The 17,828-nt window shown below is 37.3% G+C and overlaps 1 protein-coding gene across 8 annotated transcripts in view; it reads left to right on the forward strand.

Annotated features, from left to right (window-relative positions):
- Window positions 1-17,828, forward strand: part of UBR3 (ubiquitin protein ligase E3 component n-recognin 3) — a 123,228-nt gene that overhangs the window by 58,769 nt on the left and 46,631 nt on the right. For all 8 annotated transcript variants that reach the window (XM_064514908.1, XM_064514909.1, XM_064514910.1 and 5 more), the window contains 4 exons: window positions 4,328-4,416; window positions 10,425-10,574; window positions 11,052-11,185; window positions 15,754-15,864. In XM_064514908.1, the coding sequence (XP_064370978.1) occupies window positions 4,328-4,416; window positions 10,425-10,574; window positions 11,052-11,185; window positions 15,754-15,864 (484 nt within the window). The remainder of the gene's footprint in view (window positions 1-4,327; window positions 4,417-10,424; window positions 10,575-11,051; window positions 11,186-15,753; window positions 15,865-17,828) is intronic.

Raw genomic sequence — 17,828 nt, forward strand, 5'->3', positions numbered from 1 at the left:
AAAATTGTTTCCAATTACTTATAATTTTGTTTTTTAATTATTGTTGTTTTCTTATAACGTGGCCTGAAAACTTGCATGTGAGATGTCTTTCATGGGCTGAAATTTTTGGGGAAAAATCTGTTTTGGGATTGAGGTTGGGAAGTAGAGTCCTGCGAGCGCTCAGAATACTAGCGCTTGTCAAACCAAAAGCAGAGAGGCGGCTTCTCCTGCGCTCCCAGCAAGCGCGGTGGTGGCACGCGAGCAGTAGGGACCAGGAGCAGTCCGATTCACACGCCTGGAGGGCAACTCCTGGAGCTGAGAAGCAGAGGTGCAAGCTAAGCCTGGCAGCGGCAAAGTATTGAAGACTGGGACTGGAAGGAGGAACTTGTGGGCAAAGGGAAGGTACCAGCTCTGAATAGCCGATGTGGGAAAACAAAAGCTGGCAGGTTGGGGATGATAGGAACAACTGTTAGGTTGTCAGGGCAGAAATCCTGGGAGATGAGTAGGAGATGGAAGAACCAATTTTCAATGAAAGTCTCAGTGGGGGAGACAGGGTGAGAGAGATGACAGGAATGGGAAAGTGTGGAGCAGGATCGCAAATGCCTGAGGGCCTGGAGAGAGGCTGGGGCTCGGGGGCTGGAAGAAGTGGGGCTGGAGTGGGGCGCCTGGCAGAGGCTGGTAACTGGCTAGTGCAAAAGGCTGGAGGTGAAGAGATGAGGAATTGTAATGCCGGGAGGCAGTGACAAAGATTAGCTGGTTGGGGCATGGAGAGTGGGGTGGCCAGATAAAGAGAAGGTGACAAGGCTGAAGAGGCATCCGTGGGGCAACGGTACGGTAGGACATGTGCTGGGATGCACAAGCATACTCTGCAGGGCTTGCTTGTCTCTGCTGTAGCTTGGGGTATTTATGGTTTATGGAACCAGACTATATATTTATGGTTCTAGAAATTCTGGGAAAAACATACTGCAGTCTGATTCAAGTGATTTGAGTTACTTTTTTAATATATATATTTATATATTTCTATTTGAAAGTAAATTTTAAAAAATCTTGATGGATTTAAATATGGTAGTGGGCCTTAAGAATTTTAATATCTGCAAATTTGAGAAAAGTTAAGGAACTTAAAAAAGACTTTTAATAGGACTCAAACTCATCGAAGCTGGACTGGTTCATAGAAATTGGTCTCTGAGAAAAGTAGCATCTCCTCAAGTGAAGAAGGGGGAAGATCTTTGACGTTAGATTTTTCATTAAATTCTCTCTGCTGTGTCTGAAAGCTACAGTAGATTAAAGCAAATATTAAAGAGTTAATGCTAAACATGTATTTCTTCTTAAATCTATTTTGCTTTACATTATTTTATGTTTTCATAATTATCAACTTTAAAAACTGAAATTAATTCTTCCTTGCAAGAGTCTGTTAATGGTTTTATTTTTAACATCTCTTGTAACGGTTCAGTAAATGGGGCAAACTAATCAAGGTTTAGCATGTAAAATACCCTTTCAGAAAATGCTGAATTGAATGGCTGCTTTCAAAAAAAAAAAAAAAAAGAAAAAAGAAAAAAAAGAAAGAAAGAAAAACAGCTGCATATTGAATACGTGCTCTTTACTGTGCAACTCAGTAGTGCTAGGTTTAGGTACAGGAGAAGCAAGGGAAGGAGTGAATTGGTAAGGTCATTGCTCCCCCTCTGTAAAGAATCTGATGTTTTCATGGATCTGTTCTGGGCACTTTTATTTTCAGTTAAGTTCAGTGGCTAACATAATGATGGAAATTAATGTTTCCAGTTCTTTGTTGTTCCAAGTGACTGTTTTCTTCTCCTCACATCCATAATGACATTGGGGACCCACAGCAATTACTAACAGGCAGTGTGATAACTAAAATAACTGATCTCACAATTTACACTGTTCTTGTAGTCAGGCTGCAATTTTTTTTCATTTTTGATTTTTCAAGTCCAGTTTGGTGTTGAGGAGGATGGAGCAGGCCGTGAGCGTTCAGTGCTGATGCTTTCGGGGTACTTCAGCGGGTGCTGACGGGCTTGGCGTGACCTCCGCGATGGCTCGTCGCCATGGGAACAGCAGCGGCACAGAAGGAGCCGAGAGCCGGAGCTGCTTGCAGTATTTTTTCGGTTGCAGTGTCACAGCCCCGTGGGCTATCACGGAAAATTACTGTGCTGCACTGAATCTGTCAGTGTTTGTTTATGTCCTCTTATTAGAGGCCTCTATTTACAGTCACTCTGCTTTTAGCAAAGGCATATATTGAGAAAGTCCCAGGGGGGAATAAATAAAAACAGATCTAATGAAAGCCCCGATACAGTTCCTAAAATAGTGAGTCCTAGGATTGTGGTACGCAGGAGTTATCTTGAGGAATGATGGCTGTACAATGACAGATAAATGGGCAGAGATCTTTCAGTTTTTAAGGTGCCTTTAGGAAAACCAGTTTGAAGCTTTGCCATACGAACGGGCCTGAGCTGTGCTGCTGCCGCTGCGCTGGGGATGGGGGTACCAGGCAGTCCTGCCGGCTGGAGAGGACTCCCCTTGCCATGTGAGCAGATGCCCAGTGATGTGTTTAAATCCCTCATCGGTTTTCTTAATCATCTCTAACTGAGTAGGAAAACAAAGAAGTAATTGGTTGTTGATGGTGATGGGCAGTTTGTCGCCCTGGCAGAGCTTCCCAGGCTGGCCCGGGAGGGCTGCGTGGCCCCCCGACGCAGCGCTGCGCGTCCCACCTGGCCCCCGCCGCCTTGCCGGGTTTGGGTTTGCTTTTCCCACTTGACCTCTCCCGTTTCCTCCGTCTGTAAACTCACGTCACAGTAAAGATCCCTTCCTGCTTTTGGGGCTCAGGAAGAGGAAAATACAGTAATAAACATGATGCAGGAGATAGAAGAATATTGATGGTTGTAAAAAGATAAAGCAAGTGCCAACACTGAGGACAGGAATAAAGATTATGCTGAAATAATGCTATGTAAATGATGCATCAGGCATGGTATTGTAAGAAAGAGGTGAATGTTTTCATAAGAACGGTGTGATCCCTAAATGAAAGAACATGAAAGGCTGGAGCAGGATGTGAAGTTGGTAACTAGAAGATAACGGAAGTATGGTTTAATGATGGTCTTAACTGGGGCGCTAAGTATTAAAAGCCATGCCCTAATCAGGAAAAACAAACAAAAATGGAAAAATGGTGGGATATCACTTCGTTAATGTGACAGACTGCAAAGAAAGTAGAGCAAATCATATAGGTAGAAGAACTTGCCTGCGTCAGAGTGCCTCTGAGGAGGCGAGCCTAAGAGCTCCCGCGCAGGGGCAGGCGGGAGCTGGAGGTGCCTTGGGGGATTCGGGTAGCGAGCTGGGGGTGTTGGTCTTCGCGGGAGCTTATGGGGAGCTCTGTCGTCGTGGGGAAGAACCATTCCTGGGGGGATGTGGGAGGAAGATAACGGAGGAGCTTAGGTGTTTTTTGATTTGCTAGTTGACAAATTCCTCTACTGTTTTTTCACCAAGCCATCAACAGATGTTGCTACTTTGAAATTCATGTTTGCAAGTAATGAGGGAATTACAGAACAGCTGATTATATAGCCTTGGCAGGTCACTAATACAGTTTAAATGGCAGGATAAACAAGAATGTGTCTGCAACTATTACTGTTGATGTACAAATAGAAGGTAGTGTTAAACTATGGAGAAAAGGTTAGTGAAGTCCGCTTGGCTCCGGGGAGCTTAGGGACTGCAACGTGGCAGGAGTCTGAAACTGCTTTGAGTCTGTTAAACTGTTTGTGGCCAGTAGCTGGGGTGGAGGTAGGGGAGAAGAAACTGGCATGAAGAGCCTTAAGTGGAAAATAAAGTGTTCGTAATTATGTTTTCTTTAGCACAAGGCTTCATATCAAAAGTGTGAAGTAGGCCTTTTGTATTATTATGGGCTTGTAAATGTTGCTTATTCACAAGAGTAGTTGTTTTTGTATAAAGGTTGGCATTTCATTTTGCTTTTCTTCCTCTATGTAGCAGAAAAACAACTTTAAAGAATAATGTCTTGGTTTTATTTATGATGTTAGGTAGTAATCTGCTAAGGATCCTTTGGATTTTTGGAGGGTTTTTTTGGACAGGATTTTGTTCCTTCCTTTCAGACTTAAACAAACAAAAAACCCTCTTCTCAGCAAATACTACTACTAGAGCAGTAGCTTCATTTTTTTGATCTCGAAGATGAATCTTTTATTTAGAGAAAACTTGAATTCTGAATGAGATTGTTTGAAATGGTGATTGTAATCCTTCATTATAATAGTCATCTCTCTCTCTCTCATTCTCTCTCTCTCTCTCTCTCTCTCTCTCTCTCTCTCTCTCTCTCTCTCTCTTTTCCTCTCATTTCCCACAGACGACAGAAGGCTAGAGAAAGGCAACAGAAATTGCTAGCTGAATTTGCTTCAAGGCAAAAAAGTTTCATGGAAACCGCCATGGATGTTGGTAAGTTTTCGGTTGTCTACTTGCTTTTTTTGTTTTTAATTTTATGTTAGTATTGTTTTTAATCAAACAGTTAAACAAAGATGCTGCTGCCATATCCACTTGTGCATTTGATAATTCTTAAGAGGCTTAAAATTGTGTTTTCTAGGACGGATTAATACTGAATAGGTAATTGCTAATGAATAAGCTTGGCAGTCTTGAACACATATAAAAGGGAACACATCTGAAGTACATAAGTCTTTTCTGATTTTTTTCTTAATAAAGTGATTACATTTGTGTGATGTGTCAAAATATTTTCCTTTTAATATAAAACTTCCCAAAGTTAGTCTGTTTTCATTTGAATTGAAGCAGCGTACTGGTTAGAAATACGCTGCCTCTTGCGTTTGCTGAAGCAAGCTGGCTTGTCGAAGCTGTGTTAACTTCCTTTCAGTCGGGGGTGCTGAGAAGCTTCAGCCATTGATATTTATGGAGGCCTTGGATATGGCAGCCCAAAGAAGTTCTTTAGCAAATAATGACTGTATATAGGTTATGTTTGGAGGGTGTGCAATACCTAACACAAAGATCACATATTAAGATGAGTTTGAGTAACGCTTGTGAAATGGTAGCTATTTCTTTTTAATCTTTTTGCCAACATAAGGAAGAGGCAGAAAAAGACATGCAGTTATGTTATTAAAACCAAGTCATATTGCACACAGTCATGACTAAAGTTGATCAAGTTTCCCAACTTGATTCTGCAGTCATCTATATTTTGAATGCTTGATACTGCAACTTTTGAAGTTGATGTTTTTTGTATATGAATCACATATCTATATTTATTTACATGTTATATGGCTCTACATACATATATGTATAAACACACAGATGTTTCATAAGCTATATTTAGGGTAATTGCTTTCATTTGTGGGTGAAGGGCAGTACTCAATACGCTGCACAGCATTTCTTTATGTGGAGACCTGGGAATACTTAGCTTTTACTTTAACTACACCTGTCAAATGTTAAAAAGAACCTTTAACTTCTCTACAGTCAGAACCCAGGCCTTTGTGCCTGTGCGTGCGCGTGAGTCAATATGGTAGGCACGCAACGCTTACACATACTTGTCTGTTTCTTAGTATTTAAGCAAGGAATACCTTTAAGTATTTCTCTTAACATAAAATGTAGGAGGAGTTTTTAATTACACCATATCATGCACAGCAGTAGATAGAATCAGTTTAATGGACTAGATTTTAACGGTTGTTTTAATAGTTGTTTTGCATGAAGACATTTCTTGGTAACAAATTAGTAGAGTTAGATATTTTGCTTTCCTTTAATAGTTTTGTTGTCTCTGAAGTGCTCAACTTGATTTTTTTTGCAAATGCCTCGTGATAAGTATGAAATACGTTTTCTGCATTTCTTTTCTATGATGTGTGATTCTCAGCAGAACGTCATTCTGTCCTTGAAGCAAATGCTCCTTAGCTAGGTTAAAAAAAGTGCACAGTTTGAAAGCAAGGTGACATACATTTCCTAACACGATAGAAAAATAAATTAGGTACTGATCTCTTGAGAATATATATGCTGGTTCAGGGCAAAAGATATTAGCATGCTAATAGTTGCTTTAATGCTAGGGGACCACTTTGACACATAATGAGTATGGCAGGAAGAATGTTGACTACAGTCAGAGATTGTAAACTGTACTTAGCATGTTTGGACACTTCTACACAGGCCTTTGGGTTTGGGATTTTTCCCAGGTGGGGAAGAAGGGGAGCAAATAATGCTGTTGAACTCTGGAGAATTCAAATCGAAATAAAATTCGGGCAGCAAGGCATTGTGTAATAACACGGTGTGTTAGATGATAGCACACTGATCAGTATTTGCTCGGAGGTAGCAGAGGCAGATTTTGTAACTTTGGGTCTCTCACCTGTATTGGTACAAAACCAAACCAAGAGCTAAATAAATAACTTAAAAGAAAAGAAAAGAGAGAGAGAGAGAGTGAATAATAGTGTTTGGTACTACCCTGGATTTTTGTCAGAGTTTAAATGTTTTCATCTTCCTTCAGTGATTTTAAGTTTGTTCTATTTAATGAGGTTCGTATTATCCATACTTCTGAAAATAATCTGCAAAGGCAAAGAGAGCACACTGTAGGTAGTTAAAAAATCGGGGGATTACAGTATCAGACAAATCTGGTAAGAGAAACTTGGTGAATTGATATTAATGCCATTTATTATTGTCTGGTATTTCCCATTTGCTTCTTGACATCATTAGGACAAGTTTCTGTGATATCGATTAGGTTAATCTTTGGAGAATCAGGGCCCAGGACAGTCCGGCTAGATCACGTAGCTAGTAAGAGAGGGTCTCTTGCTCCGCAGAGGCAAAACTGAGGAAGGACAAGAAGAAGGACAAGAGAACAAGAATGAGAAGGTCACAATTTGCATAGTTTTCTGTAATCTCACTTTTCCACGCTGCTACTGATATATTTTTACCCCGTTCTGCTGCCAAAATCTACCCTTTCAAACTAACCATAGCCTGAGTCTCATCTTCCAAGAAACTAGAAATCTTTTAGTTCTATTAACTTCTAAATATACCTCCTCTACTGATCTTTTTTTTTCTCCCAAAGTTGAAGAAAATATGCTTTTTCTTTATTTAACATTTAGTTTAATTAGCATCCCAGTTTGTTTACAAAACTGTATTCTGGTAAGATTACTGCAAGGTGAAGACAGAATGATGCACTTGGACAGCTAAAAAGAAAAGGAGGAGAGACAAGGAAAAGAAAGTGTACCTTCGAGATAAAACTGCGTAACTCAGATTAATTCTGAGATCATTTAGGCCAGTAATCAAGGCTTGTCATAATCCTTTGAAAAAGTAATGGTTTTTTTTTGTTGTTCATTTCAGGGAGGTCTTGGTCTGTTTACTTCTTCATGACTTTAAGTCCTTGCCTGTTTCTCTTACCCATACAATTTGTATACATTGACTTTGCTTTCTTTCACTATTTCCTGGGAAAATTATTTGATTAGGAAGTGGTCTTTGGTGCTAGAGATTTAGCTGCTTTGAAATTTTATTATTTGCCAAACTAGCCTAGCACCAAATCTAAAGGAAGCATGCATTTGACCATTGAGGTCTGAAATTAAATCAGCCTGATCTTTATGTCTCTGTTTCATATAGGAGACAGAAGTATGGATGGGACATACTGAATTGTATTGAAACACTTTTTTAAAATTAAGATCTATGGGTTTTTTTTCTGAGGTTTAAAATAAGCAATAAAGAGATGGTATGCTTCAAGAGAGAGATGTGTATTAGAAATAAAATGCCAAATGCTTACAAATATTGGATGTGGAAGCTTCTCCTACTGGAAAATGTAAGACAGTTGAACGTGGAAATACATTGTAAAAAATATATGGCAAAGGAAAAAGGTGGTTTTCCCAGGAATGCAAAGCATATGTGCTGATCTGTTTGGTGTATGTATGTTCTAATCTACCTGAGCAAAGCAGAGCCGAAGTAAATCAAATAAATATATTTTTATCTTCATCAATTTTAATTTGCAAATGTTAACACATTCTATTAAGTAGGATATTTCCCTTTTCTGATTACAAATTTTGTGTGTAAGAGAATAAGAGCAATGAACAGATGGTATTTCATAAATAAAATGTTAACTGATATTGAGGACGTCTGTTGCACTGCTCAAAATCAGATTGCCATGCTACATTGTCTTACTTCACCTCTTCGAAAAAATGTTAAATGGATGCATGTTTCATGTTTTATTGAGAGTATTTTAGGAAAAAAATAAGGCAAGAGCTTCATAGTCATTCTCATATCTTGTACTTCTGATAAGATGCCGCCTGTGAGTGTACGTTACCAACATGATGATGAGGTGATGCCAAAGATGTTTAATATGAAAAACAGCTTTAGTATTTACTTCCTCTCTCCTGCTTTACAATTGCTGCTAGGTTTTCCGGTTGTTTGGAGTTTTACAGTAAAAATGTTTGCTGTTGATGTATTTTGCTTTTTCATTAACTGTTCATCTGACTGCCACTAGATGGTGATAAATGTGTGTACAATATTAACAACTGTAGGTCAATGAAGATTGTAGTTCATTTCCATATGACCCTCAATAAACGACTGAGATATCAATACTTACTAAAACAGTATAATTTTGATTCTGCCCTGTGAGCGAGAGCATTGTGTGGAGTTTTCACAGCAAAGAAAGATGCTGCCTTGCATTCAATGTGCCTGTCCTTTAACAAATTTGCAATGGGCTCTCAGAAGAAAGCACTGCTGAAAGCAGTCCTATGTTATGCCCTGTGCCTTGGCCTATTTAATTAAGGAGATAAAGGCCATGGTTGAAAGTGGGGAGGAAGCGTTTTCCTTCGGAAAACTCATCTTCTAGGAAAGAATTGAAACAGAACACCCTTATTCTGGATCAAGAGTTTGATTGTACATGTTTCTAAGGAGTTAGGAGAGGACTGTCTAGTAGTAAGGTGCTTTTCTTTCAAGCCAATAAAGAACTCCTAAGTTTATTGCTAGATATCTTCTCTTTAGTGGAGTTGAGAGCCTCTCAAGCAGATTTTGGCATAGCGTACATGATGTTTCATGCGGTCATCTTTAATAGTCATATAAACAGACTGCAGAAGTGATTCTAAACATGCACTCTACTTTCTTCTCTCTCTGCATGAAACTTCACTTGAATTCAGCTTCATAAATTGGTAACATCTCATAAAATTACTAAGAAAAAAAGATTTCATTATTATCTCCAAATAAAATCTACAGGGGAGGTATTTTTTACAAGTTGATTCATGTAAAATTTATTAAGACCCTGGCTGGAAACCTAAATAAATTCTTTGACTTTCAGGAAAAACTGCAAAACTCCATACCCTTTGAAAGTCACTGGGTCACTGAGCACCTTAGAAAGACTACTTGAGTTGCCTACAACCAGTAGGGAACTTCAGTAGATAACTTAAGAGCCTAAATGCATGGAAGCTCATCCTTAACCTTGAATGTGTCTATCTGTGCACCTGGAAACAATAGCATGGAGCATTTGAAAAAATAAATCTCTGATGTTTCTTTTGTACAGTAAGTTTTAAATTGTACAGTAAATTTTATACAGCGTAGCAGCAGGTCACTTTTTTAAATGCACCTCAAAACTTTGAAGGTCTTCCAAGTTTCATTTAAAGAGTATTGTGTTTTTACTTTTATGTTTCCTTAAACTGTATTTGTCTTGGAAAATGGTTGTGTTACATACTACTTGTTGATAAGATGTAACTCGCTATTTTGTTAAAACTATATATTTTTTTAATGTAGTGGAGGGGTGTATGTGTGATATAGAAGGCCAAGAGAGAGAAATGTCAAACTGCTTATAAAAAGCAAGTTATGTACCTAATATAACTGTTTGAAAATATACTGCATAAGAATCAATTCTTATGCAGCTTAAAAAATGTAGCCTAAAGGCATCTCCATGATTGAGATGAATCGTTGTCTTGGAGCTCACTTGACCTATTTACACTTTACTCTCCTAATTTGGCTATTAGAACTGATGCCCAACTCCACAGTTCGGTCTTGATAACATTACTTAGCTCGTTTTCCTTTTCTCAGCATCTGTAAAATTCTTTTCTGGAGTCTCCAGATTTACTCTGACAGTAATTAGAGAGAAAAAGTTAGTTATGGATAACTCTGGTTTTAGAGATTCATCTCTATTAAATTCAGTGTTTTCAATACAGAATCTAATAAAGCAGAAATTAGATCTCAATTTTATAGAAGTTTTATATAGATTGTTTAATACTAAATTTGAAATTTGCATTTAATTGCGTTTAATTACCATTTAATTAATGGTAATAGTCTTAAATATGGGAAAACTTGTATTTTGTTGTGTTGGTGTCTTTCTGTTGGAAACAGCAGGGTTAGCTTCAAGTAACTTTCTATGTTTTAATCCTAGATTAATTGATTAGGAAAATGACTTTGGAGTTCTTTTTCTTCACTACTTCAGTGCAGATGTAATTTTGATTTCTTTTCCTCTGTTTAATATCAGTTTTCCTATCCTTTTTCAGAATCTCCAGATGCTGATATTGCCATGGAGATAGCTACATCAGAACAGCAAGTTTCTGAGGCAATATATGATTGTGTTATTTGTGGACAGAGTGGTCCTTCTACTGAAGATAGACCTACAGGGCTAGTTGTACTATTACAAGCATCCTCAGGTATGAATGTGTGACTTGCTGGACAAGGAGCATCATAAGCAGGCTTATGGAGCCTGGAAAGACAATGAGAGTCATATTTCTTTGTGGATGGTCCTTCGTGAGGCCCATCTGAAGGTTTAAGGGTACTGAAACACTTGAAGTGGTTTGCAAAAGGGTGAACAGGGTTTACCTTCTTCCTTCCTCGCTCCACTTTGCTTTCGTAAACCCTGCAGAATATAACAGACCTGCAGGAAAATAGTTCTTAAAGAAAAGGAGACAGTAAAATCGCCATGAGTGTGTGTGTGTGTTTGTGTACATGCTTTATGTATTCCAAGGACAAAAACACTACTTTCAGTATTTAGTTTCTTTAATAATTTTTTCTACTTTTTAGTATCAACAAAAACCAATAGTTATAAACTAGAATGTCAAGATATTTATCTTAAATCTTCAGCTTATTGTTATCCATTTCATTCTTTTTTGCTTCTTTTCTGTATACAGTCTTGGGACAATGTCGCAATAGCACTGAGCCAAAGAAACTGCCAACCACTGAAGAAGAGCAAATATACCCTTGGGATACCTGTGCAGCACTGCATGATGTGAGGCTTACAACTTTACAGCGATACTTTAAAGATGTAAGTATTTGATTTGAACAGAGCTACCAATTATGAAATGAGTTGTATGAAAAGATAAAACAGTGTCTAGCTTTCCCTTCCATAGGATTTTGGCATAGGCAACTAGCGTATCCACAGGCATTAATATTCATTAAATATCCATGCAGATTTTCTCTAGAAGTGGTATTTCACAGGTCAGTGTGACCATGTGAATGAGATGTGGTTCTGCCTTCTTAAGTGCCACTTTCAAAACAAAAGCTTTTTTGTGATTCATTCCATGAACTGGATCGAGGAATTATGCTGGCTTAAATTATTTTGGCAGCAGGAATAAGAAGGAAGAGTATTTTTAAACCTTATCAGTTTTCTGAGCCTGTACAAAAAAGGAGAAGGTGAGTAGATGGCAAGGAGAGTCCAGGAAAAGATCTCCCCTCTCCGATCTCCCCTCTCCCCTCCCTCCCCTGAAGGTTAATTTTACATTCATTGGAATATTATTGTCTATTTTGGAGTTCTGTTAGCTGTTCCAAGCAGAGTTTTGCATTGCTTCATAAAACCAAAAGCAACGTGTTACAGCTCTTTATATTTCATTTTGAGAGCCAATTCTTGTTGCTTAACAGGCCTTGATTAGCGACAGACCTTTATGGAAATACTGCCTGTGATTTTCAGTGCTACTGTGTAAAACAGTAGTGTAAGATAACATAAGTCTGTTTTCAGAGATCATTCTGAGGGAGGAGGCTTTGTATCTCAGGACGCTAAATTAGCTCCTATAGACTACTCAGCAGACATACCAGCTCTTGGGTAGTTCTAACCAAATATGTAGCCTTTGAAGCTTAAATTTTGGCTTTAAAGAGAAAAATTGCTGCCATTCTTACTCTGATATGGTTAGTAGCTTTCTCATAATCTGTTATCCACACTAGAAAATTGAAATCTTCTAACTGCAACCAAGTGTGCTTGACTGATGTACACTAGATTAATTTAGAGTAAATTTTGTAATTGTTTTGTTATAGTTTTAAAAATTTGGCAATGTTTTCAGAGAAGCAACTTCTCCCTGAGGCAAATACAGTAAATTTCCATGCTAAAAAGTAAAACTTTAAAAGATTTAAGCAGAAAATCATTTCTGGACAAACAGATATTTTCAGTTCAAAAAGAATCTGTTGACTAGTTTTCCTTCATTTGGCACTGATGACATTACACAGTGTTTCATGAAACTGCCGTTCAGTTAACCTAGGATAGTTCCATTATTTAATATGAATATTTGGGAAAAACAAACAAACAAACAAAACCACACCCCACTTTATACATGGGGTAGTTGTAATTAATAACATATCAATTTCTAAAGCTCAGAAGGAGTATCAAGCTTGTGTGCCTCAATAACATGTACCTGTGTTTATTTACTGATGTTTCAAATTGTAAATTATTCACTAATATTCACTGCTACTATTCAAAATATTCACTACTGAAGTGGTTAAAAATGTTTAAATAATACTGTAGCTTTATTTTTACTTGCTTACATACTACAAATGAAAGGAGTACTAATGAAAAATAGATGTTATTCAAAAACTTGATCTTACTGAAGTGCATTTTTCCCTTGCTGTGCAATAACACTAACAGCAGACTAGTCTAAAACACACTATAATGCAGTGACCAAATGCATCCTGTTTTGAAAAATTCCTGTCCTGATTTAAGCACTCATTGAATTAGCTATTTCTGCTTTCAAGTTTCCAGGTCACAACTGTGCTTTTTTTTTTTTTTTTTTTTTTTTTTTTTTTTTTTTTAAAGAAAAAAGAAAAAAAGAAAGGAATCTCTGCATGAAAGAAGTAATCCTTAAATTTCTTTTGGCATAGAAGTGGAAACATCTGTTAGTGTCTTGAGTGGCTTGTTCAGCTGAGCTAGGCAATAAGAAGTTCTTTTATTTATCAACTGTGTCCTTCACAGTAAGTGTCCTTCCTGTAACAAGAAGTACAGATTTCAGGAGGCAAGAGAATAATTTCACTTATTTGTGAACATTTTAAGTTATCAAATATGATCTAGCTTCTTCTAGTTGAAGAAGAATGAATAATATTTCAGAAACTAAATGCTATATACAGATTGGGCAAAATGGGCCAATTTTTTTCATAGAGAAGCCTATTGCCCTTTCTTGGCCGAAATTTGATGTATTTGTAGTCAGAAAAGAGTGTTTTTGCAGATTAAAAGAAAAATCACTGAAAGTTACTGTTTTTAAAGTGGAGAGGTTTGACTAAGGATTAGGAGATAAAACTTCATGTGCTAGATGGATTGGACCATTTTCAGAATCACATGGTATTCTGTCACCAATAATTTACGATAGGCACTTTCCTCCCAGGCCTATAACCAGTATGTGGCTTGCTTCTAAGTCTCCTCTGTTTCTGACCTCAGTAGCAATAAGGAAACCCTTTCTGCAAAGACCGGGGATTTTTTGCAGAGGTACAGATCCATTTATTAACGTTCCAAATGTCACCTGTAGAGCCAGCCAGCTGCTTACACTCCTTACGCTGGATTCCTCAGCACAGTGGCTGAAGTCTGAACAAGTCAGTGCAGCACCAAATCTAAGATGGGGCTGTTCTTAATGTTACTGTGTTACTCTAAGGAAGGGGAGGGCAGCTGGAAAAGCAAGAATTTTGGAATAGCTTGGAGAAAAGCTTAAATTATTGATACCTGGGAAAGAGAAAGGCAGCAATCCTGTTGCCCTTTTCCTCAGGCTAATTAATTAGTAGGACATAAAAAAAAAAAAAAAACCTGCTCAGAGAGACAGGCATGAACTTCTCTTTCCCATCTTCTGTATCTCCAGTTGCAGAGGAGGGATAAAGCATTTTTTAGCATGGATTCTCATTTCTCCCTTTTCCCTTCCATACTGTTGAAGTCTCCAGCCTTCTCTTCCTGACCCATACCCTAGTCTCTCTCCACCTTTCTAGATACAGGATATTTCACTAAAGGTCAGTTATTTCAGTTATTTCACTAAAGGTCAGGCAATCCAAGTTTCACCCAAGTTCATGAGTCTGGTATTTCCTATTAGGTTTGCATCTCAGAAGATGCGATAGAATTTCAATTGTCTAAATGTGATCTTAAATAAATGATGCTTATCAACTAGCCCCATTAAATACATGCAACAGGGCTTTCCCTGAATGAAGCAATTGCCTTGTGGGGCTTATTCAGGTACATTATATGACCATGCCTTATTAGCAGTGCAGTCTGCCCACTAAATCATGCAGGAACCAGCAAAAAGCGGAAGACTTTTCTTGTTGCTAAGATCATTGATTTGAACCTGAAAGGCTTCTAGAACATTACAAATGTCAAGTTAAGGCAAGGTAAATGGGAGCATGCCTTGTAGTGTACCTGGAATGTGTAGTATCAGCTCATACACAGGAAAAGACAAGCTGCTAGGGCATCCTCAGAAATCATCAGAGTTGGTTATTCATAGTACCCTATTTTTGCATCATACATAAAGTCCATTTTAGGGCAAGTCCATGCTAAGAGTTGTTTTCCGTTTTAGTTGCCATACCTCTTTTTCTGTTCTGTATATGTAGAATGTGCATTTTAATCTATGTATGAAATTATTTTTTGAGAGATGAATATTCAGTACTTAGACTGACTATAGCTAGCCTATTTACTACAATTCCTTATCATAAATTTGCCGCATGTGACTATTTCTTTGGTTCATTGTTTCCTGAGGAATACTGGTTGAGTAAATACTTAGTTTAGTTATGTGGCCAGTAAGTGCTACAATGACACTAGCTCGATGTTTAAATAAATCCAGTGTTTTCACAACCTCCCCAGTATAAAACTTAATGCACTAAACAATTACTTGTTATATTTTTCCTTTATCGTGTTCCTGAAAATATTGTTGAACAACTCAAAAAAACCCAAAAAACCCAACTGTTTACACTGAATTTTAATAACATACTGGGGTTTAATTATATAACTGTGATCTCCTTATTAAATTAATTTGTTATGGGCAATACTGAATGAAATGTATTGGAGCAGCATATTGCCATTGTACATGGGAAAGGTAAGCTTGTGTCACTGGAAAAGATGGTGCAGTTATAGCTTCCTTCATTCTGTAAAACAAGAAGTTCCTTAAAGAAGTGTTTGCTGTAGTGCTGACGTAATGTGATGGTGGAACTGTGCCTGTACTTCAGGCAGTGGTATGTACTGTAGAATGTACAGTTAGACTGTACAGAAGCTGAATTAGAAGAATTGTGACACTTACCATTATAGGGCAAAAGTCAAAATAAAATGAGCATTTACTGAATATGTATTTTATTGCTTCCTAATTTTGTCATTATCTTAAGAGGCAAAAGTTGTAGAAGTATGACTTAAGTGATTGACTTTTTGGTAGAAAGAATAGTGTAATGACATACATGTAAGTCAGTATAAATACATACCTTATAAAAATGAAAACTTGCTTTATTTTCACAGCATATATTTTTTATATTACCTAGCAGCAAATAAAAAAAAATCTATTTTTTAATCTCAAAACGAATTGTGGTAAATATCTCAACCGTAAATATATATATACACACATAGTTTTTCTTTTTTCTTATTGTTTTTGTTGGGGGGGGGTGGTTTGTTTTTAGAGTTCCTGTCTGCAAGCAGTGTCAATAGGCTGGGAAGGAGGTGTTTATGTACAAACATGTGGTCATACTTTACACATAGATTGTCATAAATCTTACATGGAATCTTTACGGGTAAGTAAAACTAAAGATTTTTTTATTATTTGAATGTGAACTGTTCTCAGTAAAGTCAATGGATTTATGCTGTCCAATTCAGTGGTGGAAAGATTGGGGGGTACTTAGGTTTTATATGAATATACATGATGTGTTTGTTATCTTTCCAGTACTGCAGATACTAAATCTCCCTTATTACATCCTGACATTATTAACAACAGTACTTTGTTCTCAGATATTCTGAGGTATTGTAAAAAATATTTTACTAAATTAATCCCATTCTTTAAAAATGAAATCATGATTTTCTCTGGTAAGCACATTCTCAGGTAAAACATTTCTTGCACTCTGCACTTCTGTTTCACAGATTCCTATTTTGATGTTTAATGTGCATTAGAAATGACTGAGGAATTTATGAAAAAATGGTAGAGGAATTTTACTAATATAAATTTATGTACCTGCTTATGTTGTAATATGAAAATTCAGTCATGAAAAGTTAGATTATTTTCTCTAGTTACATATGATATATGTTGTTTTTATACTTGAAGTTTAGAGAAATGAGTTAAAATAATCTAACTTGTGAATTACATATTTTTTCTCCTCGGAAAATACCAGGTATGTTTTTAAATTAAAGTTTGTTAACCAAACGTTGGAAGTTGTTGGCTGGAAAGGACATCCTTATTTTCACATGCTCTAAATAAACGGGGTAGTGTTTCCATTGGTGCTGCTGGCCTCCTTGGCTCTGCCTTTCTCTTTTTGCAACAGGATTGCAGATCCTCTTAATGACCCTGTAGGCTGTTACCGCAAGTGGTAGCAGTAATCACCTTTTAAGGCATCTTGTCTTGCTCAGTTGTTTAGTGTAACAAAATAAAGGCTAAATGATGACTTCTTGTTGCACATGAATTTCCTTTCTAATTCAAGATTACTTTATGTGGTTTGCTTTAGTTTTATTTTGTCATAAGTTTTGTTTTGTTGCCATTAGGGCAAAAATGATGAGCAATGCTTTGTAGTTTTAGTATCAGCATTGCTCGTGCTGTGGAATTTACCTTTAGGAGAATATGAAGCTGTGCCACCTTTACCGGATCCCTTGATGAATTGTTCTTTTCCATTTGACTGTAAAGGAACTTTCAGGGATAATTAAGTAAAATCTGGACTTTGGTGGTAGAATCTTACTTTACAGAATTTTGAAAGAGTAACGTTTTGCATCGTGTGGGTACTGAATTCCCTTTCTTGGTGCGTTCTGACTTCAACTCCAAATCAACTATTATTCTATCTTCTTGTATTCTTGAAGGCTTTTAGAATAAGGGAACTTCTGTTCTAATATGTGTTATTAGTGCCCAAATTAGTGCATAATAATTGCCTATTTCCAGCATTCTTAATACCAAAATAATCTGTATAGACTTATGTTTATCTTGACAGAGCATATTTATTGTATGCAATCAGAGATCAGCATTCAGAAAAGTATGCAGAAAAGTATACCCAAATGCCTCAGCAAGAGGGCTGATAGTTTGAAGTTTAAATTGCAGTCAGTGCTAACTTAGCAGTTCTTCTCCCAGGAGTGGGAAACTGCTGAGGCAGTTCCTGAAGCTGCAGCAGGGTTGCTTGCCAGTGACAGGAGTACTCTGACGATGTCCACCCCTGCTTCCCAGATAGATACTTCTGTGTCCATTTTTGCGTCCTTCATGATAATGCAGAAGGTAGCAGGGTTTTTTGGCATGCTGCTCTCCAGTGGCTAGATGATCACGTTTTCCACCTGTGCCTCTTTTGAGGACTGTCTTCAAATACTTCTCACGACTAGAAAAAAATGCCTTTTGACAAATGAGAAGACATTTCTAAGGGAGTCTCAAACTTTACAGGAAGTGGTAGATAATATGAGCGAAGTGTTCAAAATATCCCATTCAGGTATTTTCTAGTTTATTATGGGATAGCTATTGACGATGAAGACTACTTGAAAATTAGGTGACTTGGACCATTTGTAATACAGTTGG

This window comes from Dromaius novaehollandiae, chromosome 7 (genome assembly GCF_036370855.1).
Source record: "Dromaius novaehollandiae isolate bDroNov1 chromosome 7, bDroNov1.hap1, whole genome shotgun sequence".
NCBI classification, from domain to species: Eukaryota; Metazoa; Chordata; class Aves; order Casuariiformes; family Dromaiidae; genus Dromaius; species Dromaius novaehollandiae.